General features: G+C 45.4%; 1 protein-coding gene across 2 annotated transcripts in view; it reads left to right on the top strand.

Annotated features, from left to right (window-relative positions):
• Positions 1 to 292: 292 nt before the first annotated feature.
• Positions 293 to 27,093, top strand: part of RASGRP1 (RAS guanyl releasing protein 1) — an 82,883-nt gene continuing 56,082 nt past the window's right edge. Inside the window, exons 1-2 of one of the 2 annotated variants that reach the window (XM_059372486.1) lie at positions 293 to 1,033; positions 5,552 to 5,736. In XM_059372486.1, the coding sequence (XP_059228469.1) occupies positions 999 to 1,033; positions 5,552 to 5,736 (220 nt within the window). In that variant the 5' untranslated portion in view covers positions 293 to 998. Of the gene's footprint in view, positions 1,034 to 3,733; positions 3,823 to 5,551; positions 5,737 to 27,093 lie in introns of those variants that run through there. The other variant, XM_059372487.1, reaches the window with a different exon arrangement.

Here is a 27,093-nt window from a genome sequence, read left to right as displayed (position 1 = left end):
TCTGCTGTTTACTGGTTGTGTGACAGGAGGCATGTTATTCTCTAAACCGTCCTTTTCCCATCTCGAAAATAGTGACCTCTCCGGATTTGGGGGGATGGGTTCAGTGAGGCAACTTATAGAAGGTCCTTCAGCACAATGCACTCCGTCAGTCAGCTACTGCTATCATCGCTGTGTTTGGGCCAAGCAGAGCTAGGGCACCATTCCTGGCCCTGCCTGCTGTCAGAAAGGTTCTTCCCACCGCTCCCCGCATCTCCCACACCCACAGACGCCAGGCAGCTGTCTCCCGCCAGATACGGATCACACCTCCGGCGCGCACCTCCACACCCGCCGCCTCCCGCAGGGTGCAGGGCGCCAATCTCCAGCCAAAGTCCTGCAAATTGCTACTACGAAGGCGCGGAAGGCGCGGGCCGAGGCAGAGCCACACCTGGGAGTTGGCTCCCTACCCCGCCCCTGGCGGTGCTCCGATAGATACAGGGGGCCCTGCGAAGGGGCCAGGGGTCCCGGCGAAGCGGGACTGAAGTGCGGGCTGGGGGAGGATCCTCCTCCCCAGAGCCGCTCCGCGAAGCCCTAGCCTTCGGACTCACGCCTCCTCCGCGGCGCCCCCCGAAGCCTCCCCAATCGTCCCTCCCCTTCAGACTTCAGCCTGGGGCCGGGAGCGGCGGGCGGCGCGGTGGGGCGCTCGCGAGTGATGGGGGCGGGTTTCGGAGAGCAGCCGAAGAGCGCCACACGGCTCCTCCGCCGATAGCATCAGCGCGTGTCAGGTGGTTGGGGCGGGCGAGAGTGCGCGCGCGCGGGAGGGCGAGAGGGCGCGCTCCCAGAAACTTTGTGCCTGCGGGTGCGCCTCGGGCGGGCTCTCCGGCTCCGAGCGCGGCAGGTGGGCGGCCGGGGCGGAGGGGCCCCACGGGCGGCGGCGACGGCGGTGGCGGCGATGCGCCGCGCCCCGCCGAGCCCGTCCTGGCGCGCTAGGTGAGGTGGCCGCGGGAGCGCCGGCCGTGGCCATGGGCACCCTGGGCAAGGCGAGAGAGGCCCCGAGGTGAGTAGGGGTCCGGGCCGTCGGCGGCGCCACCTTCCTTTTGGGGGGCGGGCGGCCCCCTGAGCCCTCTCGGGGAGGGGGTGGGAAGTGGGAGGACGACGAGGGCGCCTCCTTCTAAGGGAAGTTGCTGACCGAGGTGCGAGCGGCGGCAGGCCGGGGGCTCGGCTCAAGTTCAGGCGGGGCGGCGCGCGGGGCAAATGGGGCAGGGAGCTGGGTGATGCGCGCCGCGAGCTCCGGAGTTGCACCGACCCCTCACCCCCCCCCCCCCCCGCCTCCCCCGGTTTCCCCGGCTCCCCGGCGTCCGGCACCTGGGTCTCTCGCTTGCGGACTTTACGCAAAATCCGCACCTGCTACGGGCGCGGGGCGCGGGGCTCGGGCAGCGCCACCTGGCGGCCTCTTCCGGCTCCCAGCGAACCCCAGGCAGGGCCCGGAAAGGCCGGCGGGAGCCCCCCTAAACACACAGCTTTCTGGGTGGAAACTGTACCCCCCTCCCCCCAACTGCAATTCAAGAGAGATGTCTTATGAGGATCTTGAAGATGAAGGAAGGGTGATAGTGCTAGTCTCTTGGCAGGAGAAAGCGGCCTGGAGGGGCCAGGCAACTTGGAGCGTGTCCCCCTAGAGCAGGGAGGGCCTGACTGCAGCTTAGGAGTGGTGCTCTGCCCAGCACCCTCCACGTGGACTCCGGTGTGACAGCGCTGTGCCCAGCCCACACAGACAGGCCCGGGAGCGGCAGGAAGGGTTAACCTTCTGGACTTTATGCAGCCAAAGGCTTTTGGCCCTCTCTGCACTCCCGCTACGGGGAGGGGGAGTAGGGGGGTAGGAGCCTTGTTGCCCCAAGGGTACAGCAGGGCTCCTTCAGCTAGTTTGGGGGAAGGGGGGTTGGCCTTGGTAAATTACATTGCGTCTGTACTGTAGGGGCTGAGGGAGAGGACAGGACTGGAAAGAGTCCTCACCAGAAGCCAATTAAAGCCACCTTCTACTGCAGAAAAAGTTGGGGAAATCTGTGTTCTCTTCCTCCATTTCATCCCTTCCTTGTCTTGGCTAGATTTCATAAAAAGTTCAGCCCGAAAGTGTGTGTGCCCTCCAGGGAGGCACCTGTGCCTGGAGAGGATTTGACCTGAACCATTTAGGAGTTTTGACAGCCTCCTGTGGCAAACCCCACTGGGCCTTGGCCGCTCCTGGTCCCAGAAAACACAAGTTTATCTGTTTCTCTCTCGGCCTTTTTTTTTTTTTTTTTTAAATTTACATGGGAACATTTGGCTCCAGTCCTTTAAAAATACGCTTTGGAGATTTAGACTATTCTTTCTGTGGATTGTTTGATACCCTTAGATATGCCTGTAATGGAACATTTTATGCATCCTTACCTACAGCCATTTCATCAGAAGAGAACGGGGTTTGCAGGTTTGACAGGAAGCAGCTGGTCAGGAGACTGCCAGCAAAAAGAGCAGAGTTTCCTAGTTTATGGTGCAGATAACACCATTTTCCCAGACCTCTCTGGTTGCAGTTGGTTTTTAGTAGCCTCTCTTCTCTGTCGTGTTTCGGGCCCAGAGCCTCTGAGTCTGTCTGGCCTCAATACTCCTAGACTAGGTCTCTCACTTTCCCTTCCCCCCACCCTGAATACTCCCTTCACACTCCTTCTTTCTGCTTGAATCTCCCCTGGTCCCTCTTATGTTCCTATAAATGCATTCACCTCTGAGAATTACCTTGGGAACCAAAGTGGTTTCCCCTCCTGCTGACATTAGGAGACGTGACTAGAATTAGAGCCAGGGGCAGTTTTCAGAGTCCTTGGTGGTGGTCGATACCACCAACCGAGAGACAAAATGGGATTTCTCCTGGATGCAACAGTTGAGAGACTCCAGTTAACACACCTGGGAGCCCCAGGGGCAAAAGCCGGATGTGGAGACCCAGCCTCCAGTAGCAGTTGCCTCCTCTTGGGGGGCTGAGGAGAAGTAATGGGGGTGGCCTAAGAGAAAAGGACTCCTCTTGAGAAGGACTATGTCATCTTTCCCCGCTTTGCCTTGGGTGGAGGTCTTTATGGTAAACAGGCAAGCAGTGAAGGCAGAACCTGACCATTTCCTTTGGGCACTCAGCTCCAGGTTTAGAGAGTTGTTAGTACTTTCAGGAAGGGAAGGGAACCTGACTGCGGAGCAAGGCCTGGGGGCACAGGAGGCCTGGCTTCTACCAGCTTCTGCACCAGCAGCCAGTGGCACTGGCTTTTGGAGCCTGGACCTCCCCATATAAAAATGACCATGAAGAGTCTGCCTAGCTCTGGTGTCTGAGGACTCTTCCAGAGGCCTGCAGGAAGAATAAGACCTGAGATCCAGCCTTTAGGGTAGCAGCGTTGCTTTTGGAGGATTTTTTTTGTCTTGAATTTTCCAGCCCTTCTGTGACCGTCTACTTGCAGATTCTTGTGTAGCGAAGGGCACACGCTTCCAAGCACAGTACATATTTATTAAATAAAACCAGAGAGGCCCCAGGTACAGAGCCCAGATGAAGCACGGGTTGAGTTGTACAACCTTGACTATGTCCTTTAGCGGCTTTGAGAATCAGTTTCAACTTCATGAAATGGAGATAAGATCTTTCTGGGGTATCAGCTTTGAAAACCATTTAAATCCCCAGTGCAGTGCTTGCCATATCATAGGTACTCAATTGATTATGTTCATTATTTTCTCTTGTTTTCAGATACTGATCTGATCCTGGGGTTATCACAGGGCCTAGATAAAAATCAGTAATGGTCAGACATCAGATCCAGTAGCACCAACTTGATCTTTCAGCAATCATTTCCTTGGGTTAGTATATTCTCAAAAGCCAGTAGCTGAAGCAATTTCTGTGGCCTCACCCCAGGTCGAAAGCAGAGTCCTGTGGGCACTGCTAGTCAGCATCCTGGAGCTAGTTTGAAACAGAGCTCAAAGGGCATGGTCTTCCTTCCACTAGTCTAGCTGTGGACTGAGAGTGGCCCAGAGTTTAGTACACGATCTCTTAGCTGGATTCCTGAAATCCACATGTGCCCCAGCATTTTATTTTGATCTGAGCATTTCGGCTCCTTCTGGATGATATTCAGTCTTCTTGGAGCTGCTCCCTGCACCACTCCACCTGGAACTGGTTCTCTCCTCTAAGAACATCACACTTCTCAGGCTTGACACCCACAGGACACTTAAGATTTATAGGGTTGTCTTTTCATGGACTAGGTCTGATTCTCCAACTAGATTTTTGAATTAAGGAACTCCTCGTTCACCTTTATACGACAACAGCAACAGCTAACATAATGAGTACGTTTTCCAGTTTACAGAGACCCCTCCCGGAGACTCTTCCACTGTGGTCCCCTGCCCCTCTGGCCTATCACAGTGTCTGACTTATAGAATAAGCACTTATTAGTTGATGCCATTATGTGTTTATCAAAATATAGAGTGAGTAGCTGAAGTTATGGATCTGAGGTACATATTTTTTCGTCTCCTCTTTGTTAGTAAACTATGAAATAACCAAAACCACGGAATTAATTATATGTTTGAAGAAGTTACTAGCAACAACACCCATCACTATTAAACTTGAAAAGATTATAGATATGTATCTGCGAGTGTGTCTAAATGGGAAGGAAAGTAAAATGCTTAGTTAACTTTCATATACCCTTTTTCAAACAACTTGACATGTTCTCATGAGGTCATGACAAAAGATAAAGCTAAGTGAGAGTGGGTGAGGGTACCCTGTTGGACTCCTAAGCCATTTCCAGATCCAGACTTCTCCTTTTACATTCAGTTCTGGAGTAAAGCTCCCTTTAGCTCTGTGGGTTTTTTTGTTTTTTTGTTTTTTGTTTTATGTTTTAATCAGTAAGGACTTAATAGAATATTTAGTGGTAAGAAATGACTCAGTGATTGCCTGTATTATCAGCAATGAAAAACAGAACAAATCCAAGATTTGTAAGAAAGGCAGGATTAGCTTTAAATCTAACTACCACCACCATAATCCTCTGCAGGCGGGTCCTTAGTCTTTGACTTCTCCCCCAAAGGCCAGAGGTATTTCTGGGGGCCCCTGGCCTTTCTGCAGCATCTCTGGTATTTCTAAAGTTGAATTAAGTTAGCCGAAGACGAGACCGAATTAAGCAATTCTTCAGAACCAAGTCAGCGGGACTCCCCGCTAAAATCAATTATGGCTAGGCTCAAAGGATTGTCAAGACGGTCTCGCCTCAGCATCTCCCCTTTGGGAGCTGCAGCCAGCAGGCCAAAGCAGTTGCAGCCCACGACGAAGGGCCCCGGTTGCAGCCCTGAAATCTCACCTCCTTAGGTTGCAGCCCTGAAATCTCACCTCCTTACTCACTGGGGAGTTATCTCTTTAACAGCCAACCAGTCCCGTTGGGTGCTTTTGCCAAGTGGGAGGGGTATGTCTTCTATCAGCCCAGCTCTCAGGATTAATTGTCTTATCTCGACTCCTTTCCTGTCCTATCTGCCTTCAGTTCTTGGAGCTGCCGGGTAGTCTGTCCCCCAGCTACTCGGCTCACTCTCACTGCCTCCTCTTTTTCCCCAGGAAACCTTCTCATGGCTGCAGAGCTGCCACAAAAGCCAGACTAGAGGCGAAGCCAGCCGGCAGCCCCGTCCCCTCCCATCGCATCCCGGCCCAAATCACCCAGTTCCGAATGATGGTGTCTCTGGGACATTTAGCCAAAGGAGCCAGCCTGGACGAGCTCATCGACAGCTGCATTCAGTCATTCGGTGAGTTGGCTAACTGCCCACATGCATAAAAATCTCTGTATTACTTTGTCCTTCCCTAAAAAGTTGCTTTGTAGAAGAGCAACCTAGATTGTATTTGGGCTTTAAAAATATCTTCTGAGCCTTTGAAATGGTGGAGACCGTGCACCGTGCTGCTGGCACGTGACTGTGTGGGTGTAATAGGTCGTGATGAGAGGTGTGATTTCAAGTGAGAAAAGTTACTGAGGAGAGTTTACATTTCCATTTCTCTTAGGACGGAGGTTTTTCTCGTGATGAGAAATCTCATAAAATGCTACTGTGCCTCCGGTGCTGGGACATTTTTCTGCCCTGGTGTTTTAGGGCACGCAAAGCCTCGGCTGTGAGCAAACACTGTCAGCAAAGAGGAATTTGAAAGCCTTTGGGTCATGGGGGCAGTCAAGTTTCATAATTCCCCTTATAATTGGAGGGTGGTTGTGACGGGCTAGGGAAGGACAGGGTGAAGCCAGAATGGTGTGACTGGCAGATTCTGGTCAGTAAGTGTTGTGATTGAAGGTCAAGGATCTGGGGAAGAAGCAGACAGACACACGCTCACTGTGAATGGTCTAGAACACTGCATGCCGTCATTACCATCCTCAGCATGAAGGGTGCACCACTTCGTGTAGCTCACGAGCAATTATCTGCAAAGATGCCCATTTAAAAAAAAATTTTATAAGCACTGTCTCTTTTGGGGTTGTTATTTGTGAAATAGTGATGGGAAAGTACTAAGTATGGGCTCTGCTCCAAAAAAGGTATGCTTACCATTGATGGGAAATTCATAGATTTCTAGATCACTGTCCCCTCTCCGTGCCCCCTTTGAGTCTGTCTCTCCCACCCTGAAGGGGACGTGGACATGTGGCTCAGCTCCCAAGTGCCTTCCCAGCCCAGGCCCTCAGGGAGCCTCCTGGGGATGCAGGGGAGGTGTGACCAGATCCCAGGCAGCAAGACATGGAGAGTGCATGTGGGTTAGAATTCAGAGCTAGGGGTTATTGGCTGGACATGTTGGCTGCTTGGTCAGACCTTATTTATAGAATTAGGGAAGATACAACATTTTAGGGATACTCTTTTAGTATACACTACTACAACATTGAGTAGTTTTGATGATTTCAACCTTGATTTAAAGCACTGCTTCTCAAATGTTCCTGCCGAATCACATGGAGGTGTTATTTTTTTAATAAATTGCTGGGGCCTACCCCCAAAGTTTCTGCTCTGGTGGGTCTGGGGTGGCACCCAAGAATTTGCATTTCTAACAAGTTCCCTGGTGATGCTGGTATAGCTGATCCAAGAACCCACTTTGAGAAGCACTGCTTTATTGTTGTAGAGTTTTCTTTTTTTAAAACTTGGAAAAGAGGGAACATTTTTATTATAACTGGTTTAGTCTTAAATTTTAATTAACTTTCTATTTATGCTCTAATCTTTCAGTAAGGAATGACTTTGGGAGCAGGGTGAGTGGTTTTCTCTCTCTCTCTCTCTCTCTCTCTCTTTTTTTAAGATTTTATTTATTTATTTGAGAGAGAGACAGTGAGAGAGCATGAGCAAGGAGAAGGTCAGAGAGAAGCAGACTCCCTGTGGAGCTGGGAGCCCGAGGCGGGACTCGATCCCGGGACTCCAGGAACATGACCTGAGCCGAAGGCAGTTGTCCAACCAACTGAGCCACCCAGGCATCCCTGGTTTTCTCTTTTTAAATAGCTTTAGAAAATACACAGGCAAGGCAGGGAGCCAGCAGTCAGGAGACTGGTGGGCACATGGCTGTGAGCAGTGTTGTTCCTCGTGTACTTTACTTTCAGCTCCTCAGTGGAATGAACTGCGAAGCTCCTTACAGGGTCTTGGGAGTCATAGGTCTATCTGTTGTAGGGCACTGTGAACTGTTTCAAGAATAAGGATTTTTCTTCTTTCTCCATTTCATTGTTGAGAAAATAGGGACCAGGGATGGAGAAATAGTACTTATCATGCTAACTTTCTTCCTTGTGTGCCAATTTGGCAACTGCTGGCTGAGTTCAAGTCTCTTTTCCTAACCTTCCAATAATCATGACATCAGCCTGAGAAATCCAGGACCAATTCTGAAGTCCTTCCCGGAAAGAATCAAACCTAATCCACCCCCCACCCCACAACAAATCCTACAAGGGTGAAAGATACATTGTTTTCTGGAATATGTTAAACTGAGAAAAAAGTATCTTAACATCCAAAAGCTTTAAAAATCCCATAGAGTCCAATAGTCTTTCATCCACGCTCAGGAAGCATTGATTAAGCCGCCGCCCCCCACCCCTTGCATCTGACACAGGCTGGGCAGTCCATGAGGGGAATTACAGGGACCAGACAGACCCCTGTCCCTTTATTAGAGCTTCGAAGACCTGGGGGATGCACTGTTCAGGAAAAAATAGATACATGAGGCAAAACAACGATCAGCTAAGGAATGCAGGAAGATGAATTCTTCATACACAGAGAGTTTAAGGAAATTCACTTCATGGGTGAGGGCACAGTGTGGAGAACAGCCACTGTTCTCACAGCTCCCTGGCCATGGGACTGCATCAGGAAAGTCGGATGAAATAGGTGAAAAAGAAAAGCCACAGCTTGTCTGGAGGGAGCGGGAGACACAGAGTGATTTTTGAGGGCTGTGTTGTCCCGGCTCTCTGTAGTGGGGGAGGGGAGCGGATCTTGAACTACAGAGGTGAGCCAAGCTGGGGATGGATGGCTAGCAGCCCTTGACAAAGAACAATCCAGGGCAAAAAGCCTGCTTGTGCTTCTGCAGGTCTCCTCAGAGGTGATCTGAAAATAGTGCAGGGCTCGTGCTTCTCTTGAACCTTATCTTACTGGTTATTTTCTCAGGTTTGTACCGAAAAGTTTTGCTGTAGCATAAAGCAAATCTAGCCTAGCTTTTTGTTAATGAGTTTAGATGCCTTCTCATTTTAAAACCAGTGAAAAGAGAAGGAAATAGTACAGAAATTAGGCAAAACTTTTGTCTTTTGGTAATCTCGCACTTAAGACTCTGGCTTTGGCTACTCCCACCAACTTGGGGGGGAAAAAAGCCTGTTTTGAACCTAAAGAGTAATTAGTTAATTTGCTTTGCCCTGCTTTCTCAACCGCATCGTCATGCAGGTGCTTTGAGGAGGATTAGATTAGCTAGGTCTGTGCTGTCCAGTATGGTAGCCACTGGCCAGATGAGGCTATTCACATATATACTTCAGTTAATTAAATCTAAATCACATGTAAAATGTAGTTCCTCTCAACATTTCCCAGTAAGCCTCACTAGCCATAGTTCAAGTGCTCAATAGCCAGGAGTGGTAACTACTGCTGGGCGGAGTAAATCGAAACTATTTCCATCATGGCAGAAGGTCTGCTGGACAGTGTTACATGAGGTAGATGGTTGACTTGGAGGGGAAGAGCAACAGAGAGACCTCCTGGAAACTGTGGGATCTACATTTTCCTAGCATCTCTAAATAATAGTCTTAGAACTGTCTAAGGCATCATGGACATTTGGATCTAGCATCTTTACTGACGCCTCTCTAGTACTCTCAATCATTAATTACCACCCACACTGTTCTCAGAGGAGGGACTTGCTGTAGTGCTTTAAAGGGTGGCTGGCCGGCACATCCAGACTAAGGGTATTCTTGAAGATCTCCAGCGAGCCTCCCATTGTCACAGACAAGGTCACAGACCTGTGATGAGAAACTCAGAGCCTTGAGTCATAGTTCACTGCTACAGCCATGAGACAAGCCACTCCCACCTTTGGTAGTAATCAGAGGTCATGCTTTACCTTCTCGGCATATTATTGCTCGTTAATCTACTCTTCAGCTGAGCATAATGAGGCAAATCATCACAACCTGGTACATTTATGTCAAACATATGTGACTCACACCATCTGTTTCAGGGGTAGAAAAGACCTATGAGATCATCTGGTTTTTAATGTTTTCACTTTTTAAGAGGGCTGCCAGCATTTGGGGCCAAACGGAAGGCTTCCCATGTCCAAATTCACAGAACTCTTCCCTTGCTGTCTTCTGAATGCAAGACAGCTTTCAACTGCATCAGAAAGAAAACTGCAAACATGTCCCAGAAAGGGACCCCCAGCAAGGAGCCCTCCTGCTCCCAGGTGGGGTGTGGGAAGATGTTCAGCGTCTTTGTCGTACCTGTCAGTGTGAAGGGAAATGCAGCTTAGCTAATATCTTATATTTATAGAGTGTTGTTTAATTTTTCTTGGAGTTCCATATGTATTGGTTTTCTTTTAAACTTAAAACCACTCTGAAATTGACAGGTCAGGTGGTATTGTCTCCATTGGACAAATGAGAAAATAAATTGAGTCTCTGAGGATTGTGGCAATTTGCCTCATGCCCCCAGGTCCAGAGAGAAAACATGCTGCCTGTGTGCTTTTTCCTCCGTCCCCACCAGCCACTTGCGACCTGAGCTGGGGTGCGCTCAGACCCTTCTCCTAGGGAGGTCTCCCTTCGTACAGGGGACACAGAATAGGCCTGAACCCTGTACCCACATTCTGCAGGTCTGGAGTCCTCCGGGTGAAAAATTAAACTCCATTCAATATGAGAAATATTCATTGGACCCCCTGTGTATATGTCCCCCTGAAACTCTATCTTGAACAAAGTGTTAATTAAAATCACCATACGCATTGCACTAGTGCTATACAAAGACCTCCTAAGCTAATAGGGATATTTTCTGCACCATGGAACACTAAAGTGTTGAAAGCATTTTATAGACCTCAACTTAGTAGGGGCAAAAACTGTTAAAAATCAGAGCCAAAGAAGGCAGACACACGTGTGTTGGGACCACACACAGTTCCCTCTGTGGCAAAGGGAAGGCGAGGTATTTCTCACCACTCTGCAACTTACAGTCTGCGCACCAAAGTGAGCTGCCCAGAGGCAGCAAGGACACATGACCAGAAGCCCAGGGCCATGATCTTGAGGGGTACTCCACCCAAGAACAGGCAGCTCCAAGAAACAAAGCCAAGTGCTAAAAAGGGGCTCATTAGGGAGATTCAAATTAAAACCACATTGAGATACCACCTTACACCAGTTAGAAAGGCCAAAGTTAGCAAGACAGGAAACAACGTGTGTTGGAGAGGATGTGGAGAAAGGGGAACCCTCTTCCACTGTTGGTGGGAATGCAAGTTGGTGCAGCCACTTTGGAGAACAGTGTGGAGATTCCTCAAGAAATTGAAAATAGAGCTTCCCTATGACCCTGCAATTGCACTACTGGGTATTTACTCAAAAGATACAAATGTAGTGAAAAGAAGGGCCATCTGTACCCCAATGTTTATAGCAGCAATGGCCACGGTCGCCAAACTGTGGAAAGAACCAAGATGCCCTTCAACAGACAAATGGATAAGGAAGATGGGGTCCTATACACTATGGAATATTATGCCTCCTTCAGAAAGGACGAATACCCAACTTTTGTAGCAACATGGACGGGACTGGAAGAGATTATGCTGAGTGAAATAAGTCAAGCAGAGAGAGTCAATTATATGGTGTCACTTATTTGTGGAGCATAACAAATAACATGGAGAACATGGGGAGATAGAGAGGAGAAGGGAGTTGAGGGAAATTGGAAGGGGAGGTGAACCATGAGAGACTGTGGACACTGAAAAACAACCTGAGGGTTTTGAAGGGACTGGGTGGGGCGGGAGGTTGGGGGAACCAGGTGGTGGGTATTGGGGAGGGCATATATTGCATGAGCACTGGGTGTAGTACAAAAACAATGAATACTGCTATGCTGAAAAGAAATTTAAAAAGGGGGCGGGCTCAAAGCCCTGTCTGTTATGGATGACAGGTCCTTTGTGAGGAAGACCAGAGCTAACCCAATAGCCTCCTCAGTGGGACCCCCAGTTGCTGGGGTGTCACTTTTGAGAATGGTCCTTGGGACACCCATGTTGTAAGGCGTCGAGGCCTCAGAGAAGCTGCCAGTCATGACTGTTGTTAACCCTTTGAAGCGCATTAGCGTTCTGTGACCAAGATGCTATTGATTCCCAGGAGTGCCTCTGCTGCATCTTCGATGGGCTGGCAGCACCCAGTGCCCCAGCCTGACGTGTCTGCCCTCTCTCAGGTGTGAGGTACAGTAATTGCGAGGCTCGAGAAAGGAGGAGGTGGGAGGTCCCCTTCACTCTCATCTGTGCTCTCCTCTGTGGTGGTGTCCGTGGCAGCCCTCCCTCTGTGATAGAAAAATGTCAGTGCATAAGGTTGACAGTGTCTCAGGAATTCTGAGCACATTAAATCGGTGAGTCCATCCAGAGAGATAAAGGTTACTGCTGAGAGACTGACAGACAGTAGCTGAACACTAACTGTGGGCTGTGTGGGGTGCTGGGCCTTTATCTGAGCTGGGCCTGTGAATCTTCACAGCGACCCTATGAGGTGGGTATTATTTTGCTTTATTAATTACTAGAGTGTTGAAGCTTGGGGTTGTTACATAGCCTGTGGAAAGTGGCCCACCTCATTAGTGGGAGAGCTGCCGGCATCTGAACTCTGGTTGGCTTATCTCTGAGGCTCTTGTTCTTTCTACTCTACTAGAGGTTCTCCAACTTGAACTTGAGCAGTAATTGTTTGGGGGAGGGAGGGTTTCATTCAAATTCTTGAAGGTCACCTCCAGAGATTTTTCATTCTCTGCACAGTCACTGTGGTTTGGTGTTTTTTGTTTGTTTGTTTGTTTTAAGATTCTATTTATTTATTTGATAGAGAGATCACAAGTAGGCAGAGAGGCAGGCAGAGAGCCGGATGTGGGTCTGGATCCCTGGACCCTGAGATCATGACCCCAGCTGAAGGCAGAGGCTTAACCCACTGAGCCACCCAGGCACCCCAGTCACTAAGTGGATTTGAGGGAGGTGACCTATGAATTGATTTGGAGAAATCTTGTTTTCTAGCACACTTGTTGGCCCTTCTCAGGTATGCAGACTACCTTCAAAACTTCTGCCCGTTAGTCGTTTGACCGTGGAAATTAACAACATGGGTGTCTGTTACAACTACACTTTAATTCTTTGCACTCCAAGGCAATATTCCTTGCCTTCATTTCCTCCTGTCAGCCACACTCAGACCAGTTAACTGGGGTGCTTTAGGGCCTTGCTCCTTGTTGTGTGCGTGTTCCCCAGAGGTCGGAGGCCTGCAAGTAGTGGCAATGCTGGGAAGCAGGAGAGGTGCTTCATCTAAATACTTCCCAGAAGTGCCACTTTTCTGAGGCATCTGGGTGGCTCGGTCGGGTACGCATCTGCTTTCAGCTCAGCTCATGATCCCAGGGTCCTGGGATTAAGTCCCTCATTGGGCTCCCTGCTCAGTGGGGAGCCTGCTTCTGCCTCTACCTGCAGCTGCTCCTGCTTATACTCTCTCTCTTTCTGACAAATAAATAAATAATATTTTTTTAAAAGTGCCACTTTTAAAAATCCAACCGATTTTTTTTAAGGCTACATGTTGACATGAAGATTTTTTAAGTCCATGGTCGTAACACAGTAGGAAATGGTGTGAAAGCAAACACACTGTCCTCAGCAGTTGGCTGAAACAGTCCCGATGGCAGAGGCCTCTGGAGGGCCCACCCCCAGGCCCTCTTCTGCCTGGAGCAGTTCCAGCTGCTGGACTGTGAGCCTTGGTCTGCAGGTAGTTTGGGCTACCTCCCAGTTAGGGAAAGACCACAAACGGGAGCAGGGCCAGCCAGCCTCACAGGCACCACAGTCAATTCTGCACTGGAGCAGTCCCGAAAGTCTTAACCTACAAAAGCAATGCTGTATTTTCTGAAGTTTTTAAGCCAGTTGTTAGACACAACCTCCATTAAAAATTAAAGCGTGTCAGCTTACAATTATATTAAAAATGAAGGCAAGAAGTCCCTAGACTCACCATTTCCTAATGTACGACCACATTTTACTCTTCTCTGTGCTCTTGAGGTTTTGCCTGTTGTATCGGCACAGTGTGGATGCCATGCGGGGGGGGGGGGCCCTCTGTTCACACCATGGAAATAAACAAATGCTACTCCTGATGAACACACACCCCCCAACCAAGAGGCATTGTTAACCCTTTCCCAGCCCACCACCTCCTCCCAGCTGCAGAGGATTCTTAGCAAAGTGTCTGTGGGAAGGAGAGTTGAAAACTGGAATGGTTACTTTGTATCACCTAAGTAGGAGAAGTAATTATTTGTCATCTTTTGTCTTCTTTTCTGTAAGTATCCTATAAAACAATTTCACAAAGGAACAATTTACCTTAGAGATAAGGAAATGAAACATCAGTGAAGTTGCAGATTTATCTTAAAGCCACAGTGGAACTTAAAAACTCAGAGAGTCTCATTCTGGAGTTGAAGCTATCTGAGTTTTTTTGTTTTCTTTTGTTTTGTTTTTAACTTTACATCCTCTAAAAATTCTCCGTCATTAAACTATCCCTTATTTTTGGCCAACCCAGTCTCAGTTTTTTGACCTCTGTTCTAAATGTGTTATATGCTGTCTCTCTTTCTGATTGCATCTATGCAATCATTTGCCTCCATTTCCCGCTATGTGGTAACAGGTACTACTGAGATATATGTGTATATCTCTATCCAAGCTTCTGTTGAGTATGTTTTCATAAGTTTGTTTGCTAACTGTATTTCCAACTGTGTGGACTGTTCATATCCTTTACCTATTTATCACTCGTTATTTAATGTTCTCTTTATTAGAGGTTTGCGAAAGCTTTTTATATGATAAAGCTCTTAACTCTTTGAATGCCATTTGCTATGGACATTTCCCGCACCTCCAACCCATTTCCATTTTTTATGTCAGTTTTAGGATTTTAATGTTTAGAAATTTTACATTTTTTTGTTGTTCCTCATTTTTTAAATCTTTTCCTTTCCATATTACAAAGTTTTAGTGAATGTTGCATTGTCATTTAATCAAAGTTTTGAACAGAATAAATCCATTGTATGTTAATAGTTCCATATACTAGTCTTGCAGGTGATCAGTGAAAGTTTGTCGGTAGGTTTTTGCTGAGGGAAAAAAGAGAAGCCTCCAGTTTTGTTTCTGAGACTGTCATTGGCTTAAAACTAGGGAGCTTGGACAGTCACTTTGTAACTCAGAGCCTCAGTTTCCCCTTACTATGGTGGTGTTGAAGTGATTTCTGGTATTGACAGTGTCTGGGGGAAGTTGTCATGTGTTCTTGATCATGATATTGACTGTAAATTTGAAGAAAGTCCTTTACCTATTTATGTATTTAAAGAACGTACTTTTGATCTCTTTGAAGTACCCTCACCGTGGAGATGTACATAACCAGCCAAATCTAAATCCATTTCTTCTAAGTTATTAATATAGAGTGAGTCTGTTCTTATTTTTTTTACTGCAATAAAAAAAAAGTACACAGCATCCAATTTGCCACTTACATAGACTTTTACAATATTATTTAGTAATAGTTAACTCCTGAGTATTTACTGTGAACAACATGGTGTTTGTATTAATACACCTTAGACATAATTGTCACTTAATCTGCACCGTTTGATCAGTTCTTAGGTTTACAAAGCTCTAACTGTAACTCAGCCCTCATGTTTACTTTTTAAATTTTAATAACTTTAAAACTTATTTAAGCTCACTGTAGAAAATTTAGAAAACACAGTGTAGCAAAAAGAAGAAAATTGTAGCCATCCATTCTACCACCAAGAGCAAGATAAGACTTACTAACATTGTTTGGTGTATCTCTCTGGATTCTCTTCTACACATGTTTTTCACATGTGCGATAATCATGGTAACTTTTCCGTGGTAGAGTCACTGTAACTAACTCTTTGTTTTCTACCATTCACATTTTAAACGGTTACAATCTTATAGTCAGTATTAGTATTTGTAGAGCTGTGCTCGCACACAGAGTTGCTGTTCAAACCTAAAATGGATTTTTAAGGAATGATTTCAGCACAGTCCCTTCAAATGTGGGACATAAAAGTGAGGGTTGTCTGGCAACTAAAATGGGTCTAATGAGGAATGAATGGCATTACAAGAAGAGTAGCTACTCATTTCTTTTTACTGCTGAGTGCTAATTATGATAACCATGGCTGACCATAGTTGTAATAAAACAAGGGAACAGGGGCACCTAGGTGGCTCAGTGGGTTAAGCCTCTGCCTTCGGCTCATGCCTCTGCCATGGTCTCAGAGTCCTGGGATCAAGCCCTGCTGAGCAGAGAGCCTGCTTCCCCCCCTCTCTCTGCCTGCATGTGATCTCTCTCCCTCTCTGTCAAATAAATAAGTAAAATCTTAAAACAAAACAAAACAAGGAAACAAAAATACTTCCATTAACTCAAAATTCAAGATGTGTTTGTTTTATTTTAATGTGTAGAGAAAGTCAGGTGGCTTTTGTTGAAAAGAAGCTTTACTTTCAGAAACAATGAGAAAATCTGTATTTATTAATAAACTTTCTGAAGGAATCTTAAGACATAGAAACTGGGAAAGATACATAGAAGAAACAAAGATGCTACAATTTGGTTCATCTCTGTTCTGCAGAGGGAAAGAGGTGGTAGGTGGTGGTGTGGCAGGCCATGTTGAGTACTTTGGTTTTTTCCAGAGAACAGTCAAAGGCCTTGGGGAGATTGCAGAGGTATTTCCAAAATCTTCAAGCTGTTGGGACGGAGCTTGGATTGAGGACACCAGTGATTCACTGAAGGGGACAAAAGAAGTGGAAACCAGAGGCACTGTTCTTGGCAGGGGAGGGAAAAGCAGAGATGACTGGTTTTACAGTGAAGGAGAGCATGGACTAACCAAAGTAGGCAGGAGCTCCGAGATGAAGTCATCGGGGAATTTCTGGGGTAGAGGAGCAACGATAGCCAGGTCTGGCTTTCCTTCACCGTTCTCTCTGAACCCCTTCCGGGACTTGTTTTTGTCATCTTGTGAACAACCCCATTTTAAGAGGGCACCAAGGGCATTGAAGAGGCCAAGAAATGTTCTAGTTTTAGCATTTATGGTTCCATTGTGTTAGAATGGGGTACAGCCTACAGAGCATCCTTAAAAACCGATGAGCAGTTAATCATTCTGGAGGCTTTGGCGTAGTTATTCAATGCCAGAGGCTTTTTTCAGTTCATCAGCATCATGGGCTCCAGATTTACTCCATCCAGAACTGCTCTGGTGGTTTCACCATTTACTTCTACTCCCAGGTAGTTGAGGTCACACAGCTTCTTATGTGTTGCTTCCCAGAACACGGCTGGAGTACCCATGCTGCCAGCTGCTCGGCCCTTCCATTTTTGCCAAGGAGAAGCAGGGCGCTTGGTCTCAGAGAGTGACCCTGGGGTTCAACTGTCTGGTTCTGCTTTAAGCCCCAAAGAAAAAGCTCCCCACACTTACTATGCCTGTGGTTCCCCAATGCTCTCTGTCCCCAATGGCTTTGAGTGCTGTTACCTGCCCAGCAACCACCAATGTCTACTTGAGATGGACTTAGCCTTAGTTAACTAAGAAAGTGTGCCCTCAAAATCCCAGGAAAGGTGGAGGAGGACCCTCTCGACTAAAGAGACTTACGGGACACTTCAGTCATAGTGAATATTTTCAATTTTTTTTTTTTTTTTTTTTTTTTTTTGACAGAGAGATCACAGGTAGGCAGAGAAGCAGGTAGAGAGAGAGGAGGAAGCAGGCTCCCTGCTAAGCAGAGAGCCCGATGCGGGGCTCGATCCCAGGACCCTGAGTGAATATTTTCAAATAAATAAAGAAATATTCACTATTTTTAAAAGAAAAAATAGTGAATATTTTTTCTAAAAACTGTGTATATGTATACATAAACTCCTATTACATTAGTATTAATTATTTGTATTTGGAAATTGGTATGCTGACTGGGTATTCCATGATATTAAGGAATTAATATTCATTTTGTTTTAGGCATTTTAATGTATATTTTTCTTAAGAATCCTTATTTTCAAAAGTATATACTGAAGTACTTACTGATGACATTCTATGTTTGGGATTTGTTTTAAAATAATGAGACAGAGAAGTGAGTGTGGTACACAGGGACCAAAATTGGCAATGTGCTGATCATTGCTGAAGCTGGGTTAAGTCCATAAATGCTCTCTACGTTGCTTTGCCCACTGGGGTATACACTACAGGTTTTCATAAGATATTGGGACGCTGGCTGGGTTAGTCCAAAGAGCATGCGACTCTTGATCTCAGGGTTGTGAGTTTGAGCCCTGTGCTGGGTGCAGAGATTACTTAAAAATAAAATCTTTTTTAAAAATCAAAAATAGTAATTTTCCATAAGATCTTAAAAAGTGTCCTCAAAGCTAAGAAAAATAGATTATTAAGAACTACAGAAAATTCAAAGGAATGTTTTTTTCTAACTTTCTTGGATTATGAAATAGAATATTATGCATATGTTAAAGAGGGAGGCAAAGAGTAAAGACTAAGAATGGGAGGGATGCCTGGGTGGCTCAGTCATTAGGATTTGCCTTTGGCTCAGGTCGTGGGGTCATGATCCCAGCATCCTGGGATGGAGCCCTGCATCTGACTCCCTACTCTGCGGGAAGCCCATTTCTCCCTCTCCCACCCCACTCCCCCTGCTTGTGTTCCCTCTCTGGCTATCTCTTCCTCTCTGTCAGATAAATAAAATCTTAAAAAAAAAAAAAAGAATGGGATACTTTGGTTCCATACCAAAGAAATAATTTATTCATGTCCTAAACTTGATTTTCCACATCACATTCAGCCCATTCCCTATTCAACATAGAGATGTTGAATATCTGGTATCCAGAAAGACAAACAAAACTGAAATCTTTAATCTTCAATCTCACCATCAGAGGTGGGAGTTGGAGTTAAGTAAGTGAGAGAATGTAATACTCTCTTCCCCACCCCACCTCACCACACACACACCCAGGTTTGATCTGGAAAATGCCATGCTTGTGGCGTAGCCTGATTTCAGGGGGCAGTGAGCAGATTACAGAGGGGAGCCATGGGAAACCACATAGTGCTTTCGTGGTCTTTAGAATCTACTCCTGACTCAACCATTTACCAAATTATTTGGCAAGTTATTTTACTATAATTTTTTTCATCTATAAAATGGATGATAATGGGGAAAAATTGTGAAGGTTTTAGTTTGGTTGGAAAATAAATATGGTTGCCTTAGTAGAATGCATTTACATAAAATATTATCAAAGTGCAATTACATAGTAATACTCAAAAATAGTAGTAATCATTATTACTGTAGATTTGAATGTTAGTGTATCATTCCCTCAGAGTAATGCAAACTGCCTAGGGATCCAAAACCACATTATACAGATATAAGTTGGAGATACCTGGCTGGAATGACTGTGTCATTTAATTTAAGCTATTTAACATGTATTGAGTAAATAAGACCACATATTCTCTTATCTTTCAAAATACTAGGTCAATGACAGAAATCCAACATGAGCTATCTCATGGAATTTATTAGAAGGAATACAGACATTTCCTGTAACTAGAGTGCGGGATGGGTGTAGGATGCCTGGGCAGGCCTTGGGAACATCTGAAATCAGAGACTAGGCCAGCATCAGGTGACACTAGCACTTCTCTGTCTCTCTGCTTTCGTTCCTCCCCATCTTCTCTCTCAGACTTGTTTCTCTCTGCTTCTCAGTTCATCATTCTGTATTCTCCCAAATACAGTACTAACGGCTGTTAGTTGGATATCTTATCAATAAAGATTTCGTGTTTCCCCCCTGCCTCAAGTTCAGTGAAAAAAATTGCCAGGGAAGAACTTTGAGTGGTTGAAATTGAGGCGGGTGGCTGCTGTTTGAACCAATGAACTGTGGTCACAAGGATGGAGTAATTTAAGAATGGAGCGTTCCTGACTAAAATCACAAGAGTGAGGTTGGGGAAGTAATGTTTCCCAAAGGAAGGCTGCTATTCTGGGCACACACAACAGTATCTGCCTGTTGCACCCAAAAAATGTGATTGAACACTAGACTAGAGAGTGTTATTAAATCCAGGCTTACTCCCTGAGTCTCAGGATAGGAATGGAATGCTAAGAGAGGACAGAGGAGATAGACAGTTAAGACATGATACAGAAATGTAGAAGTAGAACCTGTGAGGATAAAAGGTGGCAGCAGCTAAAAAGAGGACAGACAGATGAGGGGCTTTTCTCTTTTCTTTGTCTTCATAGTGCTAAGCACGTTTGTCCCAGTACTGTTAAGCATAAAAGAGTCAGAATGAGTTATTTACTTCCAAGAGGACAGATAAAGAGTACATTGGATTTATATTTCAGCAAAGAACTGCAGCTTCCCATTTCTAAAGGTATTAAACATCAAAATAAGAGCTTCTAGTTTGGGCCATAATGAAATATTGGGTACTGGAATTCTCTTTTTTCTATAAAAACTGGATAAGAGATGTGAAGCAAGTACTTTGGGGTATTAGAGAACATTATTAGGTATTAGAGACTTGTGGTGGTGAATAAAATCAAAAGATAAGAGGTAAATTCAAAATTCATCTTGGCTCTCTGCCTGCAGGCACTTTACAAATTGTGGTACAGGGAACCAGAGCCCAGAGAGGAGCGTCTTGCCTAATGCAGGGAACAGACTTTATGGTTCTGGGGTGGTTGGCACTGGAGGAGTTGCGCCCTGGAGAGGAAGTATCTCCTTTAGTCTTTAGCTCATACTAAACTGTGTATGAATATGATGGAAATCCATGATACGGAAATCTGTGAGTCAGAGGAAGTTTCATGGTTGGGAAATATTACAGTTCCAACCAACCAAAACGGAAAGATAGAGCACCTTGGACAATCAGTTGAAACAAAAAAAAATTTTTTTTTATTTGACAGAGAGAGATCACAAGTAGGCAGAGAGGCAGGCAGAGGGGGAGGGGGAAGCAGGTTCCCTGCTCATCAAGCAGAGAGCATGATGCTGGGCTCCATCCCAGGACCCTGGGATCATGACCTGAGCTGAAGGCAGACGCTTAACCCACTGAGCCACCCAGGCGCTCTGAAACATAAAAAATATTTTAACAGGGGTGCCTGAGTGGCTCAGTTGGCTAAGACTCTGCCTTCGGCTCAGGTCATAATCCCAGGGTTGTGGCATTGAGTCCCTTGTCGGGCTCCCTGCTCAGCAGGGAATCTGCTTCTCCCTCTCCCCCTCCCTGCCACTTGTTCTTGCTCCCTCTCTTTCAAATAGATAAATGAAAACTTTAAAAATAAAAAATAAGGGCAACGTAGGCATTGAGGTACTTTAGCCCTGGAGTAAGAGCTAACAAAGCCTAAATCTAAGCCTTGACAGGATCGATTTAAGACTCCCATCATTAAATGTCTCTGTAAAGAGACATGATCCAAATCCTCAGTATTGTATCCACCGTGCCCAGCGTGTAATATAAAATTACCAAACCTTTTAATAAGCCAGAAAATCTGACCCATAATCAGAAGAAAAAGTTTAATAGAAATGAACTCTAAGTTGATGCAAATGTTGGAACTAGTATTTAAGGAATTACAGACGCTATTAGAAATATGTTGAAGGATTTAAAATAATGTGAACAGATGGGTAACCTTAACAGAGAAATAGAAACAATTAGAAGAACCAAATGGAAATTCTAGATGTGAAAAGAAATACCAAAAGGAAAAATCCACTGAATGAGCTTAATACTGTATTGGATACCGAAAAAACAAAGATCTGAATTTGAAGGCAAGTTAGTATCTCAGAGAGAAAAGAGTGAAAGTTAAAAAAAAAAAACAACTAGAGTTTCAGGTGACACAACTAGAGCTGATAGGGGGATGAAAGGACCTGGGACCGCGAAAACCACCTGAAAAAGAAGAATAAAGATGGAAATTTTACAGTGCCTGATTTCAAGATTCACTTTAAAGCTATAAAAATCAAGACTGTGGGGGCGCCTGGGTGGCTCAGTGGGTTAAGCCGCTGCCTTCGGCTCAGGTCATGATCTCAGAGTCCTGGGATCGAGTCCCGCATCGGGCTCTCTGCTCGGCAGGGAGACTGCTTCTTCCTCTCTCTCTCTCTGCCTGCCTCTCTGCCTACTTGTAATCTCTCTCTGTCAAATAAATAAATAAAATCTTAAAAAAAAAAAAAAAATCAAGACTGTGTTAAGGACAGACAAACATAGCCGTGGAACAGGAGAGTGAATTCAGGGCACCTGGGTGGCTCAGTCGGTTAAGTGTCTGCTCAAGTCATGGTCCCAAGATCCTGGGTTTGAGTCCTGCATCGGGCTCCTTGCTCAGCAGGGAGCCTGCTTCTCCCTCTGCCTGCCACTCCTGCTGCTTGTGCTCTCTCTTGCTCTCTGACAAATAAATAAAATCTTAAAAAAAGAGTGAATTCAGAAATCCACCTATATGGGCAACTAACTGATCATCAGCAAAAGCACCAAAGCACGTCCATGGAAAAGGCATGTCCCTTCAACAAATGGGAACAACAAACTGATATCCATGAAAAAAACCAAAAAACAAAAAACTGATACCTACATTTGGTACCATACATGAAAAATAATTTGACATGAGCTTGGGACTTGAATATAAAGTTAAAACAATAAGGCTTCTAAAAGAAAATTAAAAGAATACTTTTGTAAACTTGGGGTAGGTATTTTTTTAGACAAAATGCAAAGGACTTACTCTAAACAACGTATGTAGTAAGTTGGACTTCATAAAAATAAAAGACTTAGGCTCATTGAAGGAAACCATGAAAGAAAGAAATGAACAAACCTCAAAATTGGAGAGAAATGCTTGGCAATACATGCCTTACAAGAACTTTTATTATATAAAAGTATATAATTCTATATACTTTTATGTATTTATATATTTATAAATATATATTTCATACATATATTTTGTATTTTTATGTCAAAATATAAAATATATATTATATATTATAATATATGATTATATATAATATATTTATATTTATTAAATATATATATTTATATATACTTTTGTATATTTGGTATATAATTTTATATACCAAATAGAAAAGAACCATTGCAACTGAATAATAAAGATGACTATAATGACATGGAAGAACTAGTTGAACTCCCACCTCACAAAGGAAGACCTATAAATGCAAATAAACACGTAAAACATCCTCAGCATCACTAGAAAATATGAATTTTAACCCCAAGTTACCATGCTACACCCACTGGAAAAACTAACGACACCTGGAGACCACCAAGAGCAACTGGTGAGGTGGTGGAGCATCTGAAAGGGTCATAAAATGACAGAATCACCTTGAAAAACTGACAGCAGTTTTTTATAAAGTTAAAGGTGCATCTACTCTATGGCCCATCAAGTCCACTCCTTGGTATTGATGCAAGAGGAAGGAAAACCTATATCCCCAATCTGACCTATACAACAACGTCCGCAGCAGCTTTAGACCTAAAAATCCCACTCTTGGAAGCAACCTAGATTATTGTTCAACATCAAAAAGAATAAGAAAAATATGTTACTTATTCAACAGAATACCTACCCATCAATAAAAAGGAATGGAGCACTGATAGAGTTGACACAGGTTAACCTCTAAAACATTTTGCTTCATTACACACAAAAAATACATACTGTAGGATTCCAATCATATGAAGTTCTGAAACAGGCAAAACTAATCTGGGATTTGAAAAAATGAGGGTGGTGCCTTCATGGTGGCTGCGGTCATAGGAGCTGACTGGGAAGATTAGGGAATTTGCTGGGTCATAGAAATATGCGAGATCTTGAGAGAAGTCTGGGTTACATGGGTGTATCTGTCAGAAGACATTGAACTATACAGTGAGATATGTGCCTTTCACTGTACTTCAGTTAAAGTAGAAAAAGTTACTGAAGAAAAAAAGCAAAACAGCAACACCCAAACAGGCTATAAGAAAACTGTAGAATTTCCTTCTATAGGAACTTTGAGGGGAGAGGTCCTTTTAACAATCCATGCACCTGTAGTAGAACTTGTTAGGAGGCAGACCGAGACCTGTCAAGACCGCAGTAGATGACCAGTGAAAATGACTAACTTTGGGTTTACCTCTGGTTTAATCTGGTTTAATCCTCTGTGGTCGTGTGTGATCTGATATCTGAGGGCCCAGATCTGAGGATGAAATGTCTAGTAAATCAAAAACCAGAGGTCCTTTGCAAGGACTCACTGGGCAGCGGTAGGGAGATAAATAAGACCCTGTGGGAGAGGACATCTCTGTTTAATCTGCCAACTGGCTGCTAACGAAATGCCCTTCAGAAAACCTAGGAATTAAGGAGGTAAAATGCCAGATTTCTTGAAAGTGGATTCAGAAGACCACACTAGTCTACAGGAGGGGTTCCCTGAAATACACCAGGAAACTCCACACATTTTGTTTTAATCATTCTTTTGAGTTTGTTCCAATTATTTTGCCAGAGTTGCTGAAATGATAAATAACTAGTGTTCAGTCTCCCTGTGAGTCCTCTCAGGCAGAAGTGCTGTTAGTGGTAAGAAGCCCAAGAGTTGGGTGGTGAGAAAGAGAAGTATTTTATTATCCTGGATAAAATCCCCCAGTTTAAACAAAGGAGACCAGCGTCATCCCTGGGGTTGAGATTTTGGTGTCCCTTCATTAATGCCTGGAAGGTGATAGACCCCCAGTGAACACTTCCTAGGATACCAGGAGCAGAGGGGAAGAAGACTGCCCACCCACCACCCTAAACACCACTGAAGAGAAGGTCCCGTGAAGGCCCCAGGGGAATGGACATCTTTGTTTTAGAGAGTATGAAGGGCCCTCCTCTCTGGCCTCAGGGATAAAATGTCACCTCAGCATATGCCTGTGCAGGCCCTATCCAGAGGTGAACTTTGCTAGTTACAGTGGGAAACTCTGTGGCCCAGATTTGTTACCTTTGATGGTGGGCCTCCGGCTCACCCCAGATTGATATCTAGTGTGCTACTGATTGTGCTTTATAAATTAGAACTAACTCAGCCCCACTGGGAATGGGTAATGTTGGTACCAAGTCACCTCTTTAAGTACTTCCCTTGTGTCTAGCCCTGAAGACAACTGAAGGGCCACTGATTTCTGAAACCACCGGTGTCCTCATGGGGTCCCTCAGTAGCTTGTAGACCTACCCCAGGGCAGGAAATGAGCTAAATGGTTTCAATTAGTCTTCTCAAACTTGATTGGTCATCAGATCTCTGAAGAGATGTGGGGGAATGTGGCGGGAAGAAAGAGAGAGAGTGAGTACAAGCAGGGAGGGGCGAGAGAATCCTAAGTGGGCTCCACGCTCAGCACAGAGCCCAGTGTGGGGCTCGATCTTACCACCATGAGATGACCTGAGTCAGACGCTTACCAACTGAGCCACTCAGGCACCCCAAAGAGATTTTTATAAAAAAGTATAAATTCTGTGCCCCGTCCATGGATATCTTGATGTTGGCAGACCTTAGATGAGGAGCCTATTTGGGGGTAGGTTATCCGTTTTATTCTGTTCGTGTTTAAGCTACCCAGGAGGTTTCGAAAAGTTCATCAGGTTTCATATATTCATTTGCTCTGGATAAGCCTAAAGGTCTTCATTCTAATAGAGAAAACCACTGATTTCCCCACCTCCTGCCTGAAACTCTCCATTAACATTAAGGCCTCCTCACTAAAAAAAAGGGATTCGCCCACCAAAGCCTCCAATTTTACCCTAAATTGCAAACTTTTCTTCATTATGTTATCTCCCTTAAGGATGACTGTTATTATGCAAATATGAGTTGAAAAATATTGAAGTCTCCAACACCTTTTAACGTAGGTACATCTTTCCTATGGTTCCCATAAGTCACTCAGTGTGCAGAGACATGGAAACAAAAGGGAGAAAACACACCAAGTGGGGAAAGCATCGAAGTGCTTACCTCCTTCGTGCTCAGCCCTAGACCTGTCTGGACTGGCGAAAGGGTGTCATGTTCCCTAAGTCACGAGCGTGGCTTGGGCAGCTGTGCCAGGCGGTCCTTAGGAGGGAGCAAAGATGAAGTGATGATGTCTACCTTCCTGTGATAAAACTCAGCCAAGCAGGTGAAGCGAAAGCCAACTGAGAGCCCCCTCCTTGCCAACTTCTTATACATTGGGGGGAAGGGGTCTGAATTTGTTTAGCCGTGACCGTTCTGGGGACCGCCAAAGTCTTTGCTCCCTTGTAATCATGGTTGGCTTCCACCTGGTTCCTTAGCTTCTAAGCAGGCGGGGAAGCACGTGGACAGGGAAAGAGGTTGGGAGTCACAGTGCTGATGCCAGCAAAGTGAGCTAGGAGGAATAGTGACTACACACAACCCTGCTGCTCCAGTAGCAAAATCAGCTGAGCTCAGCAAAAAACAGGGTTTCATGCTACGCCGACGTCACTTGCTGTAACAGCAAGGGCACGTGTGCACATGCGTGTGTGCGCAAACACACACACACACACACACACACACACACACACACTTCCTAGGCTTCCCTGGGTGGCTGTGTCTCCTCTTCGGGGGCTCTGCGGTTAGAGGAGACTATGGAAGTGGAGATGAAAATAAGTTCAAGGTACTTTAGAAATGATCTACCTTGGAAAGAGCCCTTAAGGCCAAGGTTGTGAGGTACAATAGCCTGGTAATTGGGACAGATTGTGAGTTGAGAGGACACTGTTTTTCTCCTTCTGCAGACCATCTCCCTGGCAGAATTTCAAGGTAAAGGTCAGGGTAAGGGCAGCTCCCCAACTCAGTGTGTGCAACCCTGAGGGACATTTCCACATTTCTCTCCCTGCCTCACCAGAGCTTTCTGTTTCAACCAAACTGGACTTCACATCTTTTCCCAGATCTATTCGGACCTCTCTCGTCTCCGGCAAAATGTTTCTTCCGCAACCCAGAATATGCTCACCTCCATCTTCATCTGTCAAAATCTGAGCCCTCCTGGAGGCCCAATCTCAAGGCCCATCTCAGAGGCCAGATGTTCATGAAGATGAAGAGGTTGTTTCTAGTCAAACCTGGCTTTCCCTCTCCACACTGTCTTACTGTTTTGTTCACACCAACCCCCCTGGCTCTACTGTATTCTGTACCGTATTATAGCTGGTCGTTTCTGGATACTTCCTGGGACAGGATCCTGGTTATCTCTGCAAGCCCCCCCATCCGCCCCCCCAGTACCTAGCACAGCACTCTTGAAACAGAGAACCCCGAACTGATGATGAGAACATCCAAGTCTGAAACTCCACCTCTGCTCTTCGGTGCTGGTGTTATCCATGGGCTGGTTGTCTATCCGGGAGTGATACCCGAAATATTTATCCGCTGTGGCACAGGCCCTCATCAATATGAAGCAGATGCCAGTTGGTCAGACTCAACATCCGCCCTCTTGTGCCATTCTCTTCTCTAAGATGGATACAGCCCATCCCCACCTCCCAAGGGGATGGTGATGGTCAAGTGAGATTATGCACCTGAAAGTATGTTGTCAAGTGAGAAGTGTTACGCAAATGTAAGTCAGGGTTGTTGAGTGGGATTTCTGGGCTGTATGTGTGGGGTTGGTTACTCTGCCCTTAGCTTTTCCATCTGCTTTGCTCAGAGCAGGATCCCAGGAGCTGACTGG

The sequence above is a fragment of the Mustela nigripes genome, chromosome 13 (genome assembly GCF_022355385.1).
Source record: "Mustela nigripes isolate SB6536 chromosome 13, MUSNIG.SB6536, whole genome shotgun sequence".
Taxonomy (NCBI): domain Eukaryota; kingdom Metazoa; phylum Chordata; class Mammalia; order Carnivora; family Mustelidae; genus Mustela; species Mustela nigripes.
The sequence above is the reverse complement of the archived record's forward strand: the minus strand, read 5'-3'. Positions and strand labels throughout refer to the sequence as shown.